This window comes from Henckelia pumila, chromosome 4, assembly GCF_033568475.1.
Source record: "Henckelia pumila isolate YLH828 chromosome 4, ASM3356847v2, whole genome shotgun sequence".
NCBI lineage: Eukaryota > Viridiplantae > Streptophyta > Magnoliopsida > Lamiales > Gesneriaceae > Henckelia > Henckelia pumila.
The window spans coordinates 202,506,627-202,523,200 of record NC_133123.1 but is presented as its reverse complement, the minus strand read 5'-3'; the positions used below and the strand labels follow the sequence as shown (position 1 = coordinate 202,523,200).

At 34.7% G+C, this 16,574-nt stretch overlaps 1 protein-coding gene across 1 annotated transcript; it reads right to left on the bottom strand.

The window, feature by feature from the left end:
* Nucleotides 1-185: 185 nt before the first annotated feature.
* Nucleotides 186-10,852, bottom strand: LOC140864208 (cleavage stimulation factor subunit 77). The gene is made up of 23 exons (XM_073268214.1): nucleotides 10,558-10,852; nucleotides 9,718-9,809; nucleotides 9,542-9,604; nucleotides 8,832-8,941; nucleotides 8,493-8,593; nucleotides 7,825-7,886; nucleotides 7,577-7,717; nucleotides 6,598-6,726; nucleotides 6,234-6,280; nucleotides 5,400-5,463; nucleotides 4,640-4,760; nucleotides 4,385-4,443; nucleotides 4,210-4,278; nucleotides 3,474-3,614; nucleotides 3,192-3,256; nucleotides 2,675-2,771; nucleotides 2,334-2,393; nucleotides 1,922-2,074; nucleotides 1,688-1,754; nucleotides 1,511-1,612; nucleotides 915-1,058; nucleotides 637-822; nucleotides 186-552 (listed from the first exon to the last, which is right to left on the bottom strand). The coding sequence occupies exons 1-23, from the start codon at nucleotides 10,598-10,600 to the stop codon at nucleotides 368-370; spliced, it is 2,301 nt and encodes a 766-aa protein (XP_073124315.1). The 5' UTR covers nucleotides 10,601-10,852; the 3' UTR covers nucleotides 186-367.
* Nucleotides 10,853-16,574: the final 5,722 nt, after the last annotated feature.

Sequence of the window (16,574 nt, the reverse complement as noted above, 5' to 3'; positions counted from 1 at the left end):
AGAGACAAATAAATGGGAAGTCGATTGATTTAAAAGTGAGAATTAAAAGGAGCATTCAAATTACAAATCAAGAGGAATATAAAAGTTCAAAAAAAAAATTAAAAAAAAAAGGTTCAAAGAATAAATTTGGAATTTATCAAGTCATGTTAATTTGATAAAATTAACTACTTTCAAGGCCCAAATTGATTGACATGGCTTTCCAGAAGCTAATTTTTAAAAATCTATCCACATTCCCATTTAATGAGAGCATGTAATTGAGGAACAAAAATCTTATTTTATCGAGAGAAAATGTTTACATGAATATGCAATGCTGCTAACTATAAAGTTACAGACAACAACAATTTCGAGAAGCCAACTACCGTATCCATTAACCAGAGCTTGCAGAAAGGTCACCGGAGAAGCCACTCCCATATGATGCAGAACCACCATATGATGCAGATCCACCACCTCCTCGTGAACTAGTTGCCCGAGCTTTCTGCAATTGCCGAATCTTGAACGCATCTCTAGGTAACGGTTGGCTTTGTGTGGTGGAAGTGTCATCATCTTCTTGCCCTGTGAACATGAGACAGATTTGGGGTCAGTTGTTTTTGGCCATTTTTATTCTCAAGAATGAAATGATGTAAATCATTGGCGTACTCTCAGAAGCTTTTCTTTTTCCAGAAAGTCTGCCCCCCTGCTTATAATTGTTTGAACCAGATACGTTGCTGGTACTCGGAGCAGATCCAACTTGCAACTGTGGACGCGCCACAGATATCGCATTTGTTGAAGTTAAATTGCTTTGCAAACATATGGATATCACAAAGTCCACATCAGGAGATGGGCCTAGAATTGAAGCACCAACAATTCATGATCAATCAACAACAGACTATAAACTTCAGTGACATTAGTTGCACGGGATAAGTTCAGATACAAACCATCAACAGCTGGCAAATTTGCGACAAAGTTCAACAACGCCGGTGGCAAAACTTTCATAATGCCATTCGATGGATTTAATGCTCCTTCATTACCAAAAGGTAACATGCTTGGAACTCCAGGAAGCATAGGGGCAGCTGCAGGGCCTAAAAAATCCAGTACTAACTTTTGAAAAATGAAACAAATATTCCAATCAACTTTCAAATCTGAAACGGTAAGTTTCCAACAAAACATCCACAAAAATAAACGATTTACAGGTCATTCTTCAAAAAATAAGCGCACAAGTGCTATTCATTTCGGAATTGAAACAATCTAAGAGAAGATGAATCTTACATGTGGATTATACGTATTTTTTAATACAATTCTAAAGCAAAGGGAAGATTGCCCAAAATTATTGTGAGGGAGGAAAAAAGCATACGGATTCACTATCAGGAAGTCAATCACTTCTCTGAACGTAATGGTTAGTAGAAAATGTACGAAGGATTCCACAGAATCACTTGAATCCTAGAAATAGGAAATCGCCACTTAAAGCTTCTATCTTTTGTACTAAACAGATCTACAAGTGGTTAACCTAAATAATGATGAGAGAAGGATCTACCCGGCCTTTGAGTTGGGTCATAAATCGCCATTCTTGATGTATCTGGATACACAATCTTCCCAAAGTAATTTGAAACATTTGGAATTCCCGAAATGCTCCTATCTGCATTTGCAGTAGCAAGATCAGGTGTGCAATGATAGTCCATGAATAGCAAGACGAGTATGATAATTACTTCACCTGAAGAACTAGCTCCATTAGGAGGAACAGGATTTTCAATCTTCTTGTTGATATTCTTAGAGAGCCACTAAAAGAAAAGGAATGCAACTCTAATCATTCTTTACATGCGAACAAAAATCTGATAGCCTTATTTTCTCAACCATTGCAATTGAATATTAAAATTCATTTGTTCCACTGTACTTTTGAGACAGGAGCGAGGGTAAATATTAAAAGCATTGAGATTTCACAAAGTACCTCTTGCCGAGTTAAATGATCCAAGTCTCTGGCTGAGCATGGCCACAGATCCATAAAACTATAACGTGATAAAACATCTTGAAGAGAACTCTCCAAAACTGATTCTCCATCCTCTCCCATACGAGACATTGCTTCTTTCCTCCTTTGTTCAACCTATAACAGTTTAAACGAAAGCACGGATCAGATACAAATATATGTGGCTACATAATAACTCACATTTTTTCATCAGTCCCATAAAAGCATTCAACGATCAGTTTTTATTTTAGTCTCAAAAAACCTGATTATATTTTGTGAAGCAAAACAAGGCACTGAGCAAATGCAAAATTACATCATCCCACCAATAAACAAAAATAAAGACATGACATGATGAAACAAGAACTTCAAACGTAGAGATGCACAATAATAAAATAACCTTTAACATGCTGGAAAGATCTCCATACGTCTGCTCAAATTGGCTAAATCGTTTCCAAACCTAAAACAAAATAACATCCTTTTATTGACAAAATATGATCAACAACTATTTCTTTTCGTCTAATGCCTCATGGCGATCCATTTTGAAGGCCTGTAGTATTAAACAGCAAAAAAGAAAACCAAAATCGTGATGGGGGATCCAATATGAACTGCGGTTGCTTTAAGATATTGTATTACTGGTTGTAAAAGAGCGGGGAACTAAAGAAAAATCTGGCTGTGGATATCATATTGCTGTAGTCTAGCGTTAGATTTTTATAATGACTTTGTGATTTACGTCCGAACCTCAACAGATTCATCCGGTGGGAGCGAGCTCAATGCTCTTTCAAACAAAGCACGGATATTTCTATCATCGTTCAAACGGCACAAGAAGTCGGCATATCTGCAACATAAAGCCATCAAAATAAAAGCCCCAATCATGATTTATGACAAATAATGTGAAAGCAAAAAGGGGTCAGAAATTGGATGAATACAAAATATATTTCTGTTTTCTTATTCTGTATTTTGTTCAAACAAGTTAAATAGGATGAAAAATTGACATTTCTTCAAGTTTTTTCAGTGCTCTTATTGTGTTGAATCTGCTGCATCTGTTAATATACAACTAAATGACCACCACTTGACGCATTGACAAGTGTGCCTTCAACAACATAACATGAGTAACAGGGATATAGTGTTCCTTGAGCTTGAAGAGGGGCAAAACGTTCATAAACTCAGACAGAAACAACATCAGACATTCTTTGAAACAGAGCATGTTTTCTGTTAAAATAATTTCTTTCTGAGTAAATTTTGAAAAAGAACTCACTCAAGAATATAGCCAGGCTCATGCATAAACCGTTTTAGACCTACTTCAAAAATATTGTGTGCAACCTGCAAAAAATATGTAGCAAAATTACTAAAACAAGAAGTCAATTTGAAATGCATATATTGCAACTTATTCAGTGATCATGTTTTCTCCAGCTTTGAAATGAGATGTTAACAGGAAATAAATACACTCTCATATGCATGCGAAGGAATTAATAAAGATACAAACGGTAAAATATTAATTTTAACATCATAAAAATGCAAAAACTAAATCAATTTATACCTTGGAGTCCTTATCAAGACAAAAGGCCATCATTGCATATGCAACATACACATGGTAACTGCAACTTGGAGATTTCCGAGCCTCCAGAAAGTATTTGCGAGCTGCCTCCACTCCTTCAGTTCTTCTAAGAAATCTTATGAACTGCAAAACAAAACATTGTCAGTTGTATAATCCACGAAGTAGAATTTGTTGACATTTTAGCATAGCTACTAAATACAAAACACTGATAGATTATTAGACTTGTTCGGGTAGTTAGGAGTTGGCAAACAATCAGTAACGATAAAATGATACCTCGTTCACCGCAAGTAAGTCAAAATATCGTCCAAAATAATCAATTATCTGGAATTGGACTATTTTCTTTGCGGTCAGTTATGAAAATTGAATTAGATGGCAACTAAGGGGGTGCTTGAAATGCAACGGCCTAACACTGCTCATATCTAGGCTTTCGATAGACATGAAAGGGAACATAAATTTATAACTATATTCTGAAATATAGATACAACAGAAACTTTAACTCCACGCGCTTGGTATCTAGCATATACTGAAGTCAACCGGATAAGATATGACTTGATCAATTATTCAAAATCATAAATATAAAGAAACAAAGGTCAGTTCTTTTTTGTGTCTAGTTTTTTTAACCGGCCCATGTCTCAGCCACATACAGGTTGTGGAAGATTGTTTCCTCCATTTCCACATCTTTTTGAATGGAAGTAAAAGAAATAAGAGAAGCTCATGCCTGGATATGTGATAAAGCTGTTGCATTTAAACCATCCCCAAGGAGGAGCTCATAAACCTTCTTTGCAGCCTGCAAAAGCAGTAGCACCATGGTAATGGTAAGAAACAAATGGAATGCCAATTATTATGTAGTTTAATGTCTTCAAATGGGCGAATGCATGTCTCATATGTCAAACCTGAATTGCTCCATGAGATTCCTCTAGCTCAGCATAAGCATACTTCAGCATTTCTGAATCTGACCATGAAACATGAACTATTAAAAATACCGAATAAGAAATAGCAGAAAGTGGTGTAGTTAAGAAAGAGAGACAAGCTAACATACAAACAATTTTGCAAGATATGTACAACCAAACATAAAACAATTCTTGGACTCGTGTGCAATTTAAAAATAAAAAATACAAATGTCATTTTTTTAAAACTGAGAGAAATACCAGGAAGAGCCTTCAGTGCGCGCTGAAAAACTTTAACTGCAGAGTCTGTGGAACCACTTTTTGCATGCCATTGGGCATACTCGTACCATATATCAGGGTAATGATATAAATACATGAGGCACTAGAAATCAAACGAGTTAGTAGTCTTCCCTTTTCTCTATGCCTATAACTTACAAATTTTTTTTTACAAAAAAATTTATGAATTTTTTACAGCACACAGAAACTGAAATTCAAAAACCATAATCAGAAAGCACAATAATCACTGGATGTCAACACAGATGGCGTAAAGCACAATCCACTTAAGTGGCAGGTAAAAGGTAAATCAAGAAAAGATTGAAACATTGAGAATAGTCATGCTATGTGATATTCTGGAAGGTGATACAAGATCCATGACAAAATTATGAAATAATTCATGAATCACCAGATGGATCCAAATATGAAAAGCATCAAAAGCATAAAAGACTCTTCATTTATCATCATGCATCATTTCAGTAGAATGGTAGTGTGATTGAAAATTTGAGCAGCAGAGATGTTCTAGCAAATCACATATCAGAACACATACTTGTCATTGGGTAATAAACAAATAAAATTGAGAAAGTCAAAACATTTAGCAGGCTTGAGTGTGAGATTTATCCTGACCACAGAGCACAAGAACTTTCTTTTTCTGTTTTATTTAGTATAGAGCATGTGAAATTTCTAACAAACAAAGAAAATGCTAGAAGACATGAGCACCTCCTTTAATGAGGTTAAGCATGATTACCTGCTCAAAAGCAAATGCAATTCTTTTATTTGCAGAAGCATTATCAATTCTCTGGGGGTTTCCCCTGTAAACAAATTGACACAAGTTTAACTAAACTTAACTTTCATGATGTCAACACCCTGAGTTGTCCAGAAACATGATGATGCCAAGCAACAAAAGGCAGTAAATGACATATAACAAGCAAAAGTTAATTTCTGCAAAGACAATACACTAATAGCAATGAAAAGGACAATTGACAACAATGAAAGATTCAAAAAGTACATTCTTGTGCAACGTGAAATCAATGATAGAGGTCTTAAAAATATGCAATTTCACGCTTTAAGTGTCTAAATATACAGAAGATTCGGCAATAGGAAATCATAGATATCAAAGACTTGAACCTCTTCCATGCCAAAATGCTCAAGAACAAAAGAATGAAACCATTAACTATGCATTTTGCCAGAATAAAGATATCTGGAAGCTACCCATCCAAATACTAAGGTGCAAATGTCACAAAGCATGAACAACACTGAAATCGGGCAAAGTATTTAGTGGGATTCACACCATTGGTGCAGCCAGAGTTCAGAATTATCAGCTTAAAAATACTAAGTTCGAGAAATCCAGGGAAGATGAAAACCTCTACGGAGGCCACAATACCGACAAACCAATTGCCAATTCCAAAAGAATAAACAATTAGAAACATGATATCTGAGCACCCTGAGTGTATCTAAAACCTTCTAAATTTAATGGGTGATTGCATATAGATTTGAATCCCTCACATTTACACTACGATATAATTCCTAATAATTCCATTTTGTTGGGACAAACATAACAGCAATAGAGGTGTTGGCTTACTTCTCAAAGCTTAATAACTTATTCCATGCTATCCATTGCATTTCCTCCTGAAAAGTGTATAGTTTCACCAAATCATAACTTTAAAACATAAAATGACGAGACTGAAAATCTGAACATCACAATCCAAATTCCAAAGATATTATCAAATTCAACATATTTATATGTGATCAGCCGGTTCATGCACAAATACATAGTTTATCAATATATGCATGAGCATTCCCAACACACTGAAGTGTTTTAACCTTTTGATGCACTTTTCTCAGCCCACTGACCAAGGACCACTTAAGTAACCAAGATCATCTTTCTAATAAGAAGAAACAAAGGTGGAAACCATCCATGATATATGTTTGGGGCAAAATAATACCTTGGGAGAACCTGAAGGAGGAACAGCAAGCATATTCCAATCAATTTCATCTACATACTTCTTCCGCTCCCTGTAAACAGCCTTTGCACTGTTATATTTTGGTTGATATTCAGACAACAACCCTTTTGCCTACAAGATTTTTCAACCATGAGATGTAACAACTTCCCTTTACAACTACTTGCAAAAGCATGGCATACCAATATACCATTACTGAAGCTAAAAAAATAAATAGATTGTCGTTCCATTGAAAAATGATGAAAATCTTGAGAATATTTTCTGATTCTGAAAGTTAGAGGTTGCCTAATATTCATGCGTGTAAAACTCCGTTTTAACAAACACCTCTTGCAGTCTTTCTTCAAAAATTCTGTCTAGAGTTTGCTAAAATGAAATTTTGAACTTGCTGAGAAATTTCATCCAGAAGATTACTGTCTTGATCTCTCGGCAGGGCACCCCTTATTAATGAAGATAAATAAATGTATGTGGTGATCATAACGATAGTCTTATCATCTCAAATAGTAAAGACTTTGGATTAAGACAACTCATGTGTATTAGTATTTTCGAAAATATCACCCTCAAATAATTATTAAGGCCATTACATGTATATTATATCTAAAATACAAGTTTAATTGTTATTAAAGTATGTATTTTTCAATTTAAAAAAATGCCAGTTGCCAGACTAACACATTAAATTTAGATTTTTAAAAATATTAACACATCATATATATTAAATTGACTCAAAGTGTACATTTGGTCACTGTCAATATGATTACATAATATCAGAAATGATAAAAAAAATTTTCACCATGTTATAATTATCTCAGCATGATATGTAAGCTTTTTAAACTATACTAGAAGAGTTCCCAAAAGGGCAGCAAACAACTTATTTCCTGTTCCTGACTTCTGATCAGAGCTTTTACAAAGAAAAACATCACAAGTTGTAAGTCTACCATTTACACTGAAGTCAGAAGCTAAGTTCTACCAGGGCACGGCTAACTGAATTTTCAAAACTCTCATAGTCCCTCCAGAGCTGTTCAACATGATGAGTAGGCAAAACAATAGCCCTTTGGTACGTCTTGCGTATCAAAGTCATCCTTTGCGACTCCTCTAGAGTTGTTTGTGCCTGCTCCATTATCATAGAAATAAGCACACAAGATAGAGAATTTATTGCATGACGAGGCAGCAAATGAAGTACTTTGACTTCTGAGCATGGAGATATAATAATCATACCGGCAAGGATTTTAAATATGCAAGATATTCCAACCAAACGGGACCAGATGCAATGTCAGCTCCTGAACCAAATAGACTGAGCTTAAATTCGGAAGCCAAATTACTAGGTTTAATGGTGAATGTAACAAATTGAGATGCAAGCTCATAGATAATTTATACAGAGAAAGGCTTAAAAGCTGAAAATCCTGGAAATAAACACAGGAATACAGAAAATTTTCAACAGGTCGAGGGCCAACAAAATTTTGTAATTACCAATATCAAACAAATATTTTTTTTACAGTTTTTCACCAAAATGCTCCATATGTAATTGCAATCAAATAATAGCACAAAGAGGTCCAGATAATGTTTTACGAGATCAATTCATCAAGGTCGTATTATCAAACAAATTAGCGGAAATTTCAGGAAAATTTTATCCTTGAGAAAAGTTGGATGACCTAGGAATTCTCACTACAACAAGAATAAGAGGTACGAACACATCAGTTGATATCATCCCGAAGTTTAAAAAATGGCCTTCAGGTAGTTCAGAATTCAGATAAAGACTGAGTTGGAGCTAGAGAAGATAGATGAACTTTACTTTATGAATTACTAAATTTATAGATGAAATAAGAAGTCTCTATAAAAGGTCACTGGTAATATTACCACCGGAAGATTTTGGGAATTTAACATACCAACATAATTAAGCATGAAATCAAATGCTTTTTTTGTCTCTTCCTGACCCTCTATTCCCCTCTTGTCATTAACCTTCTTAATGAAGCGGATGTAGCAGCGCCTGAAATTGACATTGCGAATCATATCAATTATCATCAAGTCTATTTAAAAACAAGATAATGAAAGCTCAGCAACAATGTAGGAGACAATAATAAGAACATGCGCAATGTATAATAGTACAACTATAATGAGTACAAAATCAGTGAAATCACAGGAAGATACTAAAAAATTATTATTGATCGATCCCTCCCAAAGCCACACATAACAATCAAATAGAGAGAAGTAGAACATATATATACCAAAGAGAAACTTGTAAACAATTGAGAAGGCAACGACTAAAAACTTGTCTGGTTGCTTCATCATTATTCACAGCCATGTGTGCTTCTATGAACTGCTTCCAAAATTTTGCCTGCAAGAAAGTTTAGGAAACTTGGTCACTCAATGTGTTATCTGGCAAAAACAAATGTGCCAAAAAGAATCTCAATAATTTGAAATAAACGATGCAACACGAAGAAAGTATCTTGGCAAGTCTAAAAGCGTTTAAACTCACAGATATGTGGTAGTTGTTTCTAAATAGAGAAACAGACAGACGATAATCACAGACTCAAAGTAGAAAGGGGATTACAGGTTGTAAATCAATAATAACAGAGAGTTGAAAAGAGAAAACTAAGATGTCAAGCATTAAAAACTATATATAGTAAAGACTATATCAGATAAACCCACCTCTTTAAGACTTTCATCTGGCTATTCATGGAATAGAACTTTCAATTATACATTACGTTCAGCACAAAACTTCTTCTGAAAACATCAGGCATGCACATATCCATATTTTATCTTTTCTGAATTGGGTTCCCACAAACACTTACCTCCACATTCAACACGATACATAACTTAGACCACGCATACAACTTATTTTATTTTAAATTATAATGCTGGCATTATTTAAAACATTCACCATGCAATTGATATTATCTAACTTGGAGGATGAGCATACGGAGAAAGGGGTTACCGCTGTGGGGAATGTGGTCAAGAGTTGCTCATATATAGGCACCGCTTCTGAGATTGGCAGATGCTAAAGAAAATTATTAAAACAATAAGTCGCGCACCATATATCTGAAACAAACTCAAGTGGGTGGAAAACCACACACCCATGCACCCACAGAATAACCAACCAAACAATCTTACCAATGCCCCATTTGCAAGAGTTTCAGCAGCTTCAACATTGTACTTATCAGACATACTGTTGTCTTGTGTCTCCTTATCCTTCAGCTTCCAGCCTTGTAAGATCAAGAAACAATTATCAATTTTGAATGGAACAAGAATAATTTTTGTCGAGAATAAATTTCCAGTTTAAAGAACTACACAAGTATGAAGTAAATAATTGAAACAAAAGGAATGGTCCTGAAGATTCAGTATACGAGTACCAGAAACAGGTATATGATCCACAGTCTATTTGACCCGACCAGATTAGGGTTTATTAAGAATCACAACCCCTATTCTTCTAACTTGAGGTTATTTTGACGGTTGAAATTTTACATGTAATAGCTAAATCAGGAAGTGGAAAGAAAATTTTCCCAAATCCCATCAATCGAAACATTTTAATTCATTTATTTTTTTGAGAACGAATATTCCAATTTAATGAAGGTAATGAAGGTGCATTAAAGGCGCAGTTTAAACAAGGATGGTCTTCAAGATCCCGCTAGCACAAAACTACAATAACTGGAGATAAAATTTGATACCACAGTCCCGTTGATCAAGAGCCTCCTCACCTAACCGAGGTGAACCAAGAATCACACTCAGAACCCTTGATACAACCACCACCCCCATTCATCTAGCTTTGTGTTGTTTCAGCAATTAAGTGCAACAAAGTATAAGTTTTACTCCATTTGACGGCGAAATTTCGAAACGAGGAGAAATTTTTCTTCATTCCAGATATAGATACGCCAATTTACAGAAAGTAAGCCAGATTGAATTAAAGATAAAGCTAAAAAAAAAAAGACAGTCTTTGTGAAAAAAAGATATTACCAGAAAGCGGAGTGGAATTTGATTCTGCAGTCCCGTTGCTCATGACTCGATTAGGGTTTATCAAGAATTACGCATCGAAAACTTAATTTAACGATTCCTCGATTCTTCAAATTTTGGTATTTATTTTCACATTTAGGCGACAATGTAGAAAATTCAGATCAAGCTAATGGCGAAGTAAAGAATAGTTCGAAGGGAAACACGGGAGAATGAAGATAGGCGCCAGTGTACGGCGGTGGAAATTTGATTGGTGGCGGAGTAAAGGTTGCGCGGTTGTTGAAACTTGAACCCGTTATTTGCATTCGGGGGCCCATTTACATAGCGGATCGTGTGGCCCAAATGTAAAGAGAGAGTGAAGCAGTATCTTTCCAAAACAGGAGATAATATTGAACTTTGTTCAGAATCCGTGATAAAATCTTTGGGAAAATAAATTATTTTCCCACTAATTTTTTCAAATTGAAGTACTGAGTTTCAAAGTTGATGACTAATTGTAGAAGCACGCTTGTGTGTATCACAAATAAAATTTATTAAGTTAATATTCATTTTGGTTCATTTTGTTTGTCGTTTTTTCCAAAATAGTCCTTATTTTCGAACTGTCAAAATGATCTCTGATCTTTAGTAATTATTCTCTTTTTTTTTTTGTGACGTGGGAACCCGCAGCAGCTACCCTTAGGTGCGCTCTGGGTAAACTCTCGGATTAACGCAATAGCCTGCAAACTAGGCTAGTCAGGTAAACCATATGTGACATGCTAGTCCAATAAAGTATTGGCAGGGGGAATCGAACTTCGGACCTTTGGCCAAGAGTTCACCTGCTCCACCAACTTGGACACCCCCTTGGGGCAGTAATTATTCTCATTTGATCTTTGTCGTCATCTTTTCATTAAAAAATAATGGAGATATAGCCCGTATCTCTCTTGAAACTTTCGAAATGAATTAATAAACATTTTCGTCCCTCTTGTTTGTCATTATTCCCAAAATAGTCTATCTTATGTTTAATTCGTCACAATGATCTCCAATGTTTTGTAATTATCCCAATTCGATCCCTCTCGTAATCTACTCATTAAAATATATTGGATATTCAGCTCATCTTCCTTTAAATCTTCTAAAAAAATATTTGAAAACGATTTCTTCCAAATTGAGAACCCTCGGACGGATGCACCAAATCGCGAGAACAATAAAGTCGAAATACACTAATTGGAAACATATAAACGATTCATCTAAGGTAAGTCAATTGTTGTAGTCCGATTCCTAATTAAGTTAATCAATTGCCTAAACATGATTAAGATTTCCTAATTGGTTAAAAGGAGTTTGAAATCGGATTCGAAATGATCGAAAATGGTTCCAAGGACTTCAAGTCATGAGACAGTTCGGAAGCTCCGGACCAGTTCAGAAGCAGCGATGTACTTCGGAGACAGAAGGTGAATTCAGAAGCTCCGAACTCAAGATCACAAATTTCGATCGCCTTTGGATAAGAAAGTATGAGTTTTCTGATTGGTGAACTGACGTGAGATACATCAGAAGCTCCGAGCTCTGTTGGCAGCAGTGTGCTTAGAGCCGTCAAAATGGGTCAGGCCTGTCGGGCCAGCCCGCCCCGTCATAAAAAATTGGCGAGTTGGGTTAGGGTTTTACTGGTCCGTTTGGAGGCGGGCCTAAACGTGCCAACCCAAACGGGCCGCGGGTTGAGGCGGGGCGGGACGGCCCGCCAGTTTTTTTAAAAAATAATTTTTAAATTTTTTTCAATTATGGGCATAAAAATATTTATTTTTAAATAATGTGATTTTAAAATTTTAAAACTAGTAATGTAATATTTTTAATATCTTACATTATTATTTTTTATGGTTAAATATCTATTTATATTATTCATATTATTTGGAAATGCGATTTTTTATCCAAAATATAATAGTTACCATCAAAATTTTATATGATTTGCTTGATAGTGACATTTATTATTTGTTATTGTTTAACATTGTTGATATATTTTTTTCAATCTCAAATACTAATTTTATTTTTTGAATTTTTTTATATATTTTTATTTTTAAAAAATTTTGGCGGGTTGACCAGCCTAGCCCGCAACCCGCGGTGAGGCGAGTTGGGGTTTTTATGGCCTGTTTGGAGACGGGCCTAAATGGGCCAATCCAAACGGGCCGCGGGTTATTACAGGGGGCGGCCCGTATAAGAGCTCTAAGTGTGTTGTCCAATCAGGGACACACGTTCTGTGGCTAGTGATCGGAAGCACCGAATGTGAGATCGGAAGCTCCGATCGTTGTCTATAAATAGGGGCCGAGAGCTTCATTTGCAACTCGCCAATTCACTCATTCCTCTCTTGTTTTTTTTTTTGTTTGAGAAGGCTTTCGGGTGTCGTCTTGAGGGCCAGTCGGTAGCTAAATGCTATCTAGATCGTAGCGAAGTTGTGCTTAGGTTTTGAGGTCATCGCCATTAAAGGACTAACGACGGACTCAGATATAAGTCTAGACTCTGATTAGCTTCTGTGAGTAGCTATTAGTCTAGTTAAGACTTTTAGTTGAGAATAAGTGATATGTTGATTATCTACTTATAGGCTTGGACTTGAGTACCCGAGTGGCTAGGTTGCTTGAGTTGCTTGATTAGAGGTACGGACGTACTATCCGAGATATTTTGATTGAGTATGCATGTTCTATGTTTTTTGGTTTATATGGCATGACTTATGTGCATATATTATGTCACGATTATTATGTTGCATTCATTATCATGCTGAACATGTACCTTGATATTACCAGTAGTGGGGTCGCTCAGCCCCGAGTTATTGAGTGGATGGTTGGATTCCGTGGATTCTAATATGGTTACTTATATCCACGTATTACTTTGGTATGGAAGTCACCTCCTGATGCGAGGCCCAGCGTGCTATATACCATGACGCCTCTTGTTGAGAAGTTTTCTATTGTGATAGGTTTCTAGTACCCGTTCATTTGCATTAGCATTCATAGCATGTGTATACTCATAATTTTGTATTGGTCTTTGTTAGCTCACGTCCTCGGTTTTTTGTTCTGAACACCCTATTCTATGGGACAGAGCTTAGGTTAGATGGACCAGGAGATAGCGATCGTTAAACTACAACGGTGTTGAGATTTTTCCGTACCGGGTTTCTATTTGTGGATTTTAGTACTGTTATTCGATTGAGTTGTATAACAATTACCTTCATTTGATTTTGGTACCGATTATATTCCGCCGGTAGTATTGTTGAATTATTTGAGTTTTCGCTGGTTTCAATTGATTATTGCTCTTTAAGATATTTATCACATGCTTAAGCTTGGATATTAAGTGATTTCGAAGCATGTCACTACATCAATGTAATTGAATTTAATTTGTTCATTTTACAATCGAAACATTGTACTACTGTGTAGCATAGTAATTCGATTCTTCTATTTGTGTGTTACTATTAAATTATACAGTCTTTCTCTCCTAATAATATTTTTGAACTCTTTTAAATGCAAGCCAGTTATTTCTTAAACTGAAGAGTTATTTAATGTAAGTTGTGTGATCATTTCATTTGCAACATATTACTTTTATTTTGAGAGGTGCTTAGCTCATCTTTTTACTCGAGCGTCGGAGAGGTTACGCTGGGACATCCTCCCATCCCCCTCTAACATTTTTCTTGGTTTCAGGTTTACACCGAAATTGATGTTTTAGGCCGGGTTGGATTCGGATCTCAGATAAGAACCCTCAAATTTTAGTGAGTATCATTCGATGTGATTTTGTAAAATATTTTTTGATATTGATGTGTATTTATTAACTTATTTATTTAGACACACCTTATAATATTTTAAATAGTTTCACTCGATGACCAGGTAAAAATATTAATATATGATAGAGGTTGAATTGAGAATAATTACGTAATATAAGGATCCTTTTTTATGGCCCAAAAGAAGAGGAACTATTTTAGAAAGCAAAAAATAGGAGGGACCAAAATGAGTATTTACCTAGAGATGTGCTTTTTATCTGTTAGTTTTTACGAATTTGGTAACATTAAAAAACATTAGGGATCAATTTGATAGCCCAAAAAAAAGATGGACCATTTTGGAGAAAAAATGACAAACAATAGGGACAAAAATAAGTATTATCCCAAATTTAGTATTATGATATTTTTATATTAATTGCGATATTTGGTATATACTATTTTCACATTTTGTAGCAAGTTTGCCTATGTTACATTTACATAGATAGTTGATATGATGAACACAAAAGTCCACATAATGATAATATCTAAAATAAAATCAAAATCAAAATAATTGTCCGCTAAATGATTCAGAATGCAAATTAGTGAAGAAAACAATGGGAAAAGGAAAATTCATCTCTATAATTTTTTTGAATGTGAAAATTGAGGGATAATAATAGAATTTTTTTTAAAATATATATAATATTTTAATTGGCCTTCTTGATTTCCTTCACTTTCGCATATAAAACATCCTCTGTGCGGATAAAGTATAAACAGCTCAACACCCCATTAAATGTCATCATTGCCTTCATCCTTGGCTCTTTGCGGTATTCTCAATGGTTGGGCTTTTGATAACCACGGTTAAAAAATGGACTTTAGACCTAACTCAATCCCAAGAGTTAACTATAAGGGGAGGTTTGTTTTATATATATATATATATATATATATATATATATATATATATATATAACTTCCGGGATTTTTACCCAACCGATGTAGTACACAACTAACACTCCAATACAACTCTCACACTCAGGAATGAAATGACTGGAGCGTGAAGACATTAACGGGTGGCCAACACTGGGACGGGTGGCCCAATTATGGGCATTTCAATACGTAACGATGAACCTGGACTCTGATACCATGATAAAAAATAGAATTTGGACCTAACTCAACCCCAAAAGCTAGTTCAAGGAAAGGGTTGCCCAAGACTATAAATTAAACTCTCAAGATATTTATCCAACCGATATGAGACGTGTTTTTTCCTTTTCTGCAACCATAAATATCTGAGCTTAATTAAGAAGACAGAAATATGGCATTAAATTAAAATTGTTTCATAAGAGAGAGTCCCACATTATTACAGTGGACAATACATACATAGTAAATACTATAACATTAGTCATTTGATATAAATCACTTACTCTCATCTACGAAGAGGATGCGTGGTTGATAGATTCATAAATCATACAGTAGTTGATTCATTTTTTTTAAAAAGAGCTATTTATTTTAGAAGGTAAAATCGACCATTTAATAACAATTAGACTCATGCATTCAAGACAATAATGAACCCATACAAAATGTTAGAAGATCACAATAAATAAAATTTTAGAGGATTATTAATCTCATCCAGTGTACAGATCCATATACATGATGATATATGGAAGAAAAACTATTAGAATTTGAAAAGTACTAACAAATTAAAGAAAATAAAATACCAACAAAACCCAACCCGAATCAACAAAAAAAATTCAGCATAAATAATAAGGTTAACTGGCATACAATTAATTATAAGAAATCAATAAACCAAATCCTAATATATAAAATGCATCATTCGAGAAAAAAGTAGAAAAGGGAAATGCCCATGCCAAAAAATTGTGTTTTGTAAATGGTTGATGAACTCTTTCAAAGCGAACAAGATTTGGTCCATGAACACTAAGGCAACAAATAAATTGAGTTCAAACTGCATTGATATCCAGATTTGAAATTTTTGAATATATGATTCTCATCTTTCAGTATTTTCATAACAAATCAATTTCTCTAACCTATTCATCTTTTATAATATAGTAAATGATATTTAGAAACTATGATTATCATCTTTCATCATTTTCATAGAAATCTTAGAGACAATCAGAGATTTAACAAAATATCATAAAAATTCATTATAGAAAATCATACAAATCCGCGTATACGCATAGAAATATGAATGAAAAAAGGCACATACCTTCACCTTGCATTCAAGAAGAGTCTTCCAAAATATATAACAATTTCTTATAAAGGATTTAAAGTAACTCATTCACAATTTAACTCCAGAATCCATAAACAATCGATC